The sequence below is a fragment of the Thunnus thynnus genome, chromosome 12, assembly GCF_963924715.1.
Source record: "Thunnus thynnus chromosome 12, fThuThy2.1, whole genome shotgun sequence".
Lineage (NCBI taxonomy): Eukaryota > Metazoa > Chordata > Actinopteri > Scombriformes > Scombridae > Thunnus > Thunnus thynnus.
In genome coordinates this window covers 33,989,523-33,999,522 of record NC_089528.1, presented here as the reverse complement: position 1 = coordinate 33,999,522, position 10,000 = coordinate 33,989,523, and the positions used below count along the sequence as shown (strand labels likewise).

Here is a 10,000-nt window from a genome sequence, read left to right as displayed (position 1 = left end):
TGAGACCCCTTACACTAAAGCCAAGTCTGCCTGAGACCCCTTAAACTAAAATCAAGTCTACCTCAGACCCCTTAAACTAAAACCAAGTCTACCTGAGACCCCTTAAACTAAAACCAAGTCTACCTGAGACCCCTTAAACTAAAATCAAGTCTACCTCAGACCCCTTAAACTAAAATCAAGTCTACCTGAGACCCCTTAAACTAAAACCAAGTCTACCTGAGACCCCTTAAACTAAAATCAAGTCTACCTCAGACCCCTTAAACTAAAATCAAGTCTACCTGAGACCCCTTAAACTAAAACCAAGTCTACCTCAGACCCCTTAAACTAAAACCAAGTCTACCTGAGACCCCTTAAACTAAAATCAAGTCTACCTGAGACCCCTTAAACTAAAGCCAAGTCTACCTGAGACCCCTTAAACTAAAATCAAGTCTACCTGAGACCCCTTAAACTAAAGCCAAGTCTACCTGAGACCCCTTAAACTAAAATCAAGTCTACCTGAGACCCCTTAAACTAAAGCCAAGTCTACCTGAGACCCCTTAAACTAAAGCCAAGTCTACCTCAGACCCCTTAAACTAAAACCAAGTCTACCTCAGACCCCTTAAACTAAAATCAAGTCTACCTCAGACCCCTTAAACTAAAGCCAAGTCTACCTGAGACCCCTTAAACTAAAATCAAGTCTGCCTGAGACCCCTTAAACTAAAACCAAGTCTACCTGAGACCCCTTAAACTAAAATCAAGTCTACCTCAGACCCCTTGAACTAAAACCAAGTCTACCTGAGACCCCTTAAACTAAAACCAAGTCTACCTGAGACCCCTTAAACTAAAATCAAGTCTACCTGAGACCCCTTAAACTAAAACCAAGTCTACCTGAGACCCCTTAAACTAAAATCAAGTCTACCTGAGACCCCTTAAACTAAAATCAAGTCTACCTCAGACCCCTTAAACTAAAACCAAGTCTACCTCAGACCCCTTAAACTAAAATCAAGTCTACCTGAGACCCCTTAAAACAGCTGCTAACGTTTCATTTTCATCAATCTGCTGATTATTGATTACCTTTTCATTGGAGTGAAATGTACCCAAAATTATAGAATGACTCAACTGTGATCATCATTAACTGATAATCAATAACTGATCATCATTAACTGATCATCAATAACTGATCAATATGACTAGGCACACAGAAGCAGATTTTTAGTTTCTGTAATAATTTAGTTCAACAGGAAAAACGATTATCAATAATTGATCAGACCAATAATCAGCTCTTTTAGTCTAATGAAGTAAAGTTTGACACCTGCAGGGGTCAAAGGTCAGCATGATGTCACTGCAGCGGTACCGTGACATCAGCCCGGTGACGCTGCAGGTGGTGGGCGGGGCTGAGAGCAGCCTGTACTGCGAGCAGGCGGAGGGCGTGGCCGGCCATGTGGAGGGCGGGGCTAACCTGGTGGAGTCCTTCCTGGTGGAGGTGTATCGCTGTAAACTCTGTCAGTTCACCTGCGGCCTGAAGACCGCCATCGGCAGCCACCTACAGCTCAGGCACCGCCCCCCCGAGCTCACCTGTCTGGGCGGGACAGAGGAGGAGGCGGGGCTCCGGCAGGGAGCGTCGCCCTATAGGCTGGATCTGAGCGGAGAGTCGAAGCAGAGCGACGAGGACGAAGACTTCTTGCTCTACAACATGCTGGGCAGCATGACCCCGCCCACCTGTGACATCACAGAGGGGGGGCTGCAGGTTGCACACACCTGTGAGGTGACACACCTGACACACACACACACACACACACACACACATGAACACAAACACATACATACATATATGTATGTATATATACACAGTGCTGCTTGACCGTAGAATTTGCTGTTTCTGCATAAATGTGACCTAAAACATGATCAGATTTCCACTCAAGTCCTAAAACTAGATGAAGAGACATCAGTTAAACTAATGAGACAAGAACTTTACACTTGTTCATTTATTTATTGAGGAAAATGATCCAATGTTACATATTTGTGTGTGAGGCAAAAGTATGTGAACCTCTAGGATTATCATTTCATTTGAAGGGGAAATTAGAGTCGAGTGTTTCAATCAATGGGATGACAATCCAGTGTGAGTCTGGGAGGCCCTGCCTTATTTAAAGAAGAGAAATCTGAGCTTCACAGGTTTGTGGAAGTGTGTCATGGCTCAAACAAAGGAGATTTCTGAGGAGCTTAGAAGAAGAGTTGTTGATGCTCACCAGGCTGGAAAGGGTTACAAAACCATTTCTAAAGAGTTTGGACTCCACCAGTCGACTGTCAGGCAGATCATGTATAAATGGAAGACATCCAACAGCACTGTTTCCCTCCCCAGGAGTGGTCGAACAACAAAAATCACTCCAAGAGCAGGTGTGTAATAGTCCAGGAGGTCATAACAGACCCCAGGGTAACATCTAGGACACTAAAGGTCTCTCTTGCAGTGGCTACAGTCCATGTTAATGAGTCAACCATCAGGAGAACATTGAACATCAATGGTGTGCATGGCAGAGTTATAAGGAAAAACCCACTACTCTCCAAACAGAACTTTGCTGCCGTCTACGGTTCGCTCAAGACCACGTGGAGCCAGAAGGTGATTAGAACAATGTTCTGTGGATGGATGAGACCAAAGTCTAATTTTTCGGCTTGAATGAGAAGCGTTATGTTTGGCAATGAGCAAAACTGCATTCCAGCATAAGAACCTGAACCCATCTGTGAAACATGGTGGTGGTGGTATCATGGTTTGGGCTGCTTTGCTGCCTCTGAACCAGGACAGCTTGCAATCATTGATGGAGCTCTGAGTTCTGAGTCCTACCAGCAAATTCTACAGGAAAATGTCAAGATATCCGTCTGTGAACTGAAGCTCAACAGAAAGTGAGTCATGCAGTAAGACAACAACCCTAAACACACCAGTTGTTCTACCAAAGAATAGTTAAAGCAGAAGAAAGTTAATGTTTTGGAACGACTGAGTCAAAGTCCTGACCTTAATCCTGTAGAAATGCTGTAGAAGGACCTGAAGCAGGCAGTTCATGCAAAGACGCCCACCAGCATCCCTGAGCTGAGACTGTTCTGTGAGGAGGAACGAGCTAAAATTCCTCCAAGCTGATGAGCAGAGCTGATAAACAGTTACTGGAAATGTTTGGTTGAAGTTATTGCTGTAACGGGGGTCACACCAGTTACTGAAAGCAAGGCTTCACATACTGTTGCCTCCCATAAATGTGTAAGATTGGATCATTTTCCTCAATAAATAAATGAAAAAGATGAAAAAAAATATTTTTATTTGTCTCGTTTGTTTAATTGGATTCACTTTATCTAGTTTTAGGACTTGTGTAAATATCCGATCACGTTTTAGGACATATTCATGCAAATCTCCCTCTCACCCCCCCCCTCTGTCCAGAAGAGCCCAGTTCTACTGCACAGAACCCTCAAACTCCCAGAACTCTGGTAGAGGACCCGAACCTGAGGAAGACAGAGAGGGAGATTTAAAAAAATAAATACAAATAAAAATGTGTGTGTATGTGTATATATATATATATATATATATATATACATGATAGTAAATAAAATATATAAATATATATATACATATATAAACATGTTTTTAAAAAAATCTTCCTCTCACCCCCCTCCCATGGGGGGTGGTGTGTCTTCCTCAAGCTCGGTATGTATATATATATATATATATATATATATATATATATATATATATATATATATACACAGACAGGTGACAGATTAAAGGAAAAACTGGTCCAGGTCTGAGTGCTGGACCCCTACAGTGAGGGGGTCTGGGGGCTCTGTTATGCTGGCATGGTTTGGGTCCACTTGTCCCCTTAGAGGGAAGAGTCACTGCTAATCAATACAAAGTATTTGTGAGTGATCAGCTTTATCCTGATGGGAGTGGTCTCTTCCAGGATGACGATGATGGTTTGATGAAGATTAAATGATGTGAATCAGATGTTACGACCTTCACAGTCACCAGATCTCAACCCAGCTGACATCGCTCTTCATCATCATCATCATCATCATCACAACACCACATGAGGAAGATGTTTATGAACAATGATGTTCAGAGACTGTAGGATCAATAACAAGGCTGATGAACAGAAAGATTCCTCATCTGATGTTTTGATGATTAGCTGTGACCCAAACCATAACAGAGGCCCCGGACCCCCTCCCTGTAGGGGTCAACATCCAGACCTGGACCAGACCCCCTCCCTGTAGGGGTCAACATCCAGACCTGGACCAGTTTTTCCTTTCATTTGTCTGTATCTATGCACACACCTACCTACCTGTGTGTATGTGTGTTCAGTGTGCCCTCTGTGCTGTCTGCAGGTCAGCACTCTGTTTGAGGAGGAGTCCTCCATCTTCCCTCTGAAGGGGGCCTCTGTGGACCTTTCCTGTCCCATCAACCCCCCCGCCACTCAGGAGGAGATGGCTCAGTCCGCCCACCTCATGACTCTGGGACTGTGTCGCATCTCCGCTGCCCGGCCGCCTCCCCCTCCTCCTGCTGCCCGGTCTACGCAGCACCGCCCTCCGACAGATGACTCCACCCACCTGCCTCCATGTGGCTCGACAGACGGCGTGCAGACGCCCAAAACACGCCACCTGCCGTGTGTTCTATGTCCTCTGACGCTGCCGTCCAGGCGGCTGTTGGACGTCCACGTCAGGTCTCACCGGGCGGCGGGCGGGTTCAGCTGCGTCTGCTGCAGCCTGACGGCTGACAGCTGGGAGCAGCTGGAGCCTCACTGGAGGACTCACTGCAGGAGGAGGAGGAGGAGGAGGGAGCAGCAGAAGAAGAAGAGGGAGGCGTCACGACCGTTCAGCTGTCCGCTCTGTCTGAAGACGTTCAGGAACGCTGCGTCACGCAACGCTCACCAACAAACACACGCAGACCGCTCAGGTCAGAACATCTTCATCTGCACGATAACTAATCAATAATCACTCACCGCTCTCACACTGACGATGATGTGTTTCCTCCAGAACGACGGAGGCGCCAGCTGATTGGACGAGCAGGCAGGAAGAAGGCGAAGCACCTGGACAGAGAGCCAAAGTTTGCATAATATTATTTAAAAAATGTGCATAGTATTCCCAAAATATAATAACAGAAATGAAAAATATTAGAAATGCAAAACAAAACATCCTCAAATATAATAACATCACAAAATATCATTCAAAGATTCACAAAAATCATGACGAGTCCGAAAACATACAAACTGATCTCAAAATATCATCATAATATTTTTTGTCTAAAGCTGCTAAAACATATCTACAAAAACCCGTCAAATCATCCAAATGTTTAAATTGTCAATAAAAATATCAATAATTATTGAATTTATGATCAATCATTTGCTAATGATACTTTATATTAATGTTATTATTATTGTTATAACAGCCAATCAGAAACCTGTGTTCCCCTTGTGACATCACATGTTGCTGTTCTAGAACTCAGACAGGTTCTCTGCAGAACGTCTCGGACAGCAGGAAGAGAACCAGGAAAAACACAGAAGAAGAAGAAAAGTGTGGCGAGGAGACGACGCGTTTCTGCTGCTCGCTGTGTAACAGGTAACGACATCGTTCCACTCCTCAGAGACATGTATGTCAGGATTAACACGTATGTCAGGATTAACACGTATGTTAGAGTTAACGTGTATGTCAGGATTAACACGTATGTCAGGATTAACACGTATGTTAGAGTTAACGTGTATGTCAGGATTAACATGTATGTTAGAGTTAACGTGTATGTCAGGTTTAACATGTATGTCAGAGTTAACGTGTATGTCAGGATTAACACGTATGTCAGGTTTAACATGTATGTCAGGTTTAACATGTATGTTAGAGTTAACATGTATGTCAGGATTAACACGTATGTCAGGGTTAACATGTATGTCAGGTTTAACGTGTATGTCAGGTTTAACGTGTATGTTAGAGTTAACATGTATGTCAGGGTTAACACGTATGTCAGGGTTAACATGTATGTCAGGTTTAACGTGTATGTTAGAGTTAACGTGTATGTTAGAGTTAACATGTATGTTAGAGTTAACGTGTATGTCAGGGTTAACATGTATGTTAGAGTTAACATGTATGTCAGGTTTAACATGTATGTCAGGTTTAACATGTATGTTAGAGTTAACGTGTATGTCAGGGTTAACATGTATGTTAGAGTTAACGTGTATGTCAGGGTTAACATGTATGTTAGAGTTAATGTGTATGTCAGGTTTAACATGTATGTTAGAGTTAACATGTATGTTAGAGTTAACATGTATGTTAGAGTTAACGTGTATGTCAGGTTTAACATGTATGTCAGGTTTAACATGTATGTCAGAGTTAACGTGTATGTCAGAGTTAATGTGTATGTCAGGTTTAACATGTATGTTAGAGTTAACGTGTATGTCAGGTTTAACATGTATGTCAGGTTTAACATGTATGTCAGAGTTAATGTGTATGTCAGGTTTAACATGTATGTCAGGTTTAACATGTATGTCAGAGTTAACGTGTATGTCAGGTTTAACATGTATGTCAGGTTTAACATGTATGTCAGAGTTAATGTGTATGTCAGGTTTAACATGTATGTCAGGCTTAACATGTATGTTAGAGTTAACATGTATGTTAGAGTTAACGTGTATGTCAGAGTTAATGTGTATGTCAGGTTTAACATGTATGTTAGAGTTAACGTGTATGTCAGGTTTAACATGTATGTTAGAGTTAACGTGTATGTCAGGATTAACATGTATGTTAGAGTTAACGTGTATGTCAGGATTAACATGTATGTTAGAGTTAACGTGTATGTCAGAGTTAACGTGTATGTCAGAGTTAACGTGTATGTCAGAGTTAACGTGTATGTCAGAGTTAACGTGTATGTTAGAGTTAACGTGTATGTCAGGATTAACATGTATGTTAGAGTTAACGTGTATGTCAGAGTTAACGTGTATGTCAGGATTAACATGTATGTTAGAGTTAACGTGTATGTCAGGTTTAACATGTATGTCAGGTTTAACATGTATGTCAGAGTTAATGTGTATGTCAGGTTTAACATGTATGTCAGGTTTAACATGTATGTCAGAGTTAACGTGTATGTCAGGTTTAACATGTATGTCAGGTTTAACATGTATGTCAGAGTTAATGTGTATGTCAGGTTTAACATGTATGTCAGGTTTAACATGTATGTTAGAGTTAACATGTATGTTAGAGTTAACGTGTATGTCAGAGTTGATGTGTATGTCAGGTTTAACATGTATGTTAGAGTTAACGTGTATGTCAGGTTTAACATGTATGTTAGAGTTAACGTGTATGTCAGGATTAACATGTATGTTAGAGTTAACGTGTATGTCAGGATTAACATGTATGTTAGAGTTAACGTGTATGTCAGAGTTAACGTGTATGTCAGAGTTAACGTGTATGTCAGAGTTAACGTGTATGTCAGGTTTAACATGTATGTTAGAGTTAACGTGTATGTCAGGATTAACATGTATGTTAGAGTTAATGTGTATGTCAGAGTTAACGTGTATGTCAGGATTAACATGTATGTTAGAGTTAACGTGTATGTCAGAGTTAACGTGTATGTCAGAGTTAACGTGTATGTCAGGTTTAACATGTATGTTAGAGTTAACGTGTATGTCAGGATTAACATGTATGTTAGAGTTAACGTGTATGTCAGGATTAACATGTATGTTAGGGTTAACGTGTATGTCAGAGTTAACGTGTATGTCAGGGTTAACATGTATGTTAGAGTTAACGTGTATGTCAGGATTAACATGTATGTTAGAGTTAACGTGTATGTCAGGTTTAACATGTATGTTAGAGTTAACGTGTATGTCAGGATTAACACGTATGTCAGGTTTAACATGTATGTCAGGTTTAACATGTATGTTAGAGTTAACATGTATGTCAGGATTAACACGTATGTCAGGGTTAACATGTATGTCAGGTTTAACGTGTATGTCAGGTTTAACGTGTATGTTAGAGTTAACATGTATGTCAGGGTTAACACGTATGTCAGGGTTAACATGTATGTCAGGTTTAACGTGTATGTTAGAGTTAACGTGTATGTTAGAGTTAACATGTATGTTAGAGTTAACGTGTATGTCAGGGTTAACATGTATGTTAGAGTTAACATGTATGTCAGGTTTAACATGTATGTCAGGTTTAACATGTATGTTAGAGTTAACGTGTATGTCAGGGTTAACATGTATGTTAGAGTTAACGTGTATGTCAGGGTTAACATGTATGTTAGAGTTAATGTGTATGTCAGGTTTAACATGTATGTTAGAGTTAACATGTATGTTAGAGTTAACATGTATGTTAGAGTTAACGTGTATGTCAGGTTTAACATGTATGTCAGGTTTAACATGTATGTCAGAGTTAACGTGTATGTCAGAGTTAATGTGTATGTCAGGTTTAACATGTATGTTAGAGTTAACGTGTATGTCAGGTTTAACATGTATGTCAGGTTTAACATGTATGTCAGAGTTAATGTGTATGTCAGGTTTAACATGTATGTCAGGTTTAACATGTATGTCAGAGTTAACGTGTATGTCAGGTTTAACATGTATGTCAGGTTTAACATGTATGTCAGAGTTAATGTGTATGTCAGGTTTAACATGTATGTCAGGTTTAACATGTATGTTAGAGTTAACATGTATGTTAGAGTTAACGTGTATGTCAGAGTTAATGTGTATGTCAGGTTTAACATGTATGTTAGAGTTAACGTGTATGTCAGGTTTAACATGTATGTTAGAGTTAACGTGTATGTCAGGATTAACATGTATGTTAGAGTTAACGTGTATGTCAGAGTTAACGTGTATGTCAGAGTTAACGTGTATGTCAGGTTTAACATGTATGTTAGAGTTAACGTGTATGTCAGGATTAACATGTATGTTAGAGTTAATGTGTATGTCAGAGTTAACGTGTATGTCAGGATTAACATGTATGTTAGAGTTAACGTGTATGTCAGAGTTAACGTGTATGTCAGAGTTAACGTGTATGTCAGGTTTAACATGTATGTCAGAGTTAACGTGTATGTCAGGTTTAACATGTATGTTAGAGTTAACGTGTATGTCAGGATTAACATGTATGTTAGAGTTAACGTGTATGTCAGAGTTAATGTGTATGTCAGAGTTAATGTGTATGTCAGGTTTAACATGTATGTTAGAGTTAACGTGTATGTCAGGTTTAACATGTATGTTAGAGTTAACGTGTATGTCAGGATTAACATGTATGTTAGAGTTAACGTGTATGTCAGGTTTAACATGTATGTTAGAGTTAACGTGTATGTCAGGATTAACATGTATGTTAGAGTTAACGTGTATGTCAGGATTAACATGTATGTTAGGGTTAACGTGTATGTCAGAGTTAACGTGTATGTCAGGGTTAACATGTATGTTAGAGTTAACGTGTATGTCAGGGTTAACACGTATGTTAGAGTTAACGTGTATGTCAGGTTTAACATGTATGTTAGAGTTAACATGTATGTTAGAGTTAACGTGTATGTCAGAGTTAATGTGTATGTCAGGATTAACATGTATGTTAGAGTTAACGTGTATGTCAGAGTTAACATGTATGTCAGGTTTAACATGTATGTTAGAGTTAACGTGTATGTCAGAGTTAATGTGTATGTCAGGTTTAACATGTATGTTAGAGTTAACGTGTATGTCAGGATCAACATGTATGTTAGAGTTAACGTGTATGTCAGAGTTAATGTGTATGTCAGGTTTAACATGTATGTTAGAGTTAATGTGTATGTCATGTTTAACGTGTATGTTAGAGTTAACATGTATGTCAGGTTTAACGTGTATGTTAGAGTTAACGTGTATGTCAGGTTTAACGTGTATGTTAGAGTTAACGTGTATGTCAGAGTTAACATGTATGTTAGAGTTAACGTGTATGTCAGAGTTAATGTGTATGTCATGTTTAACGTGTATGTTAGAGTTAACATGTATGTCAGGTTTAACATGTATGTTAGAGTTAACGTGTATGTCAGGTTTAACGTGTATGTCAGAGT

At 40.0% G+C, this 10,000-nt stretch overlaps 1 protein-coding gene across 2 annotated transcripts in view; it reads left to right on the top strand.

Moving 5' to 3' along the window:
- Window positions 1-10,000, top strand: part of si:dkey-154p10.3 (gastrula zinc finger protein XlCGF57.1) — a 19,495-nt gene that overhangs the window by 5,260 nt on the left and 4,235 nt on the right. The window contains exons 2-5 of one of the 2 annotated variants that reach the window (XM_067607029.1): window positions 1,298-1,744; window positions 4,336-4,903; window positions 4,984-5,053; window positions 5,446-5,565. In XM_067607029.1, coding sequence (XP_067463130.1) covers window positions 1,313-1,744; window positions 4,336-4,903; window positions 4,984-5,053; window positions 5,446-5,565 — 1,190 coding nt within the window. In that variant the 5' untranslated portion in view covers window positions 1,298-1,312. Of the gene's footprint in view, window positions 1-1,026; window positions 1,745-4,335; window positions 4,904-4,983; window positions 5,054-5,445; window positions 5,566-10,000 lie in introns of those variants that run through there. The other variant, XM_067607028.1, reaches the window with a different exon arrangement.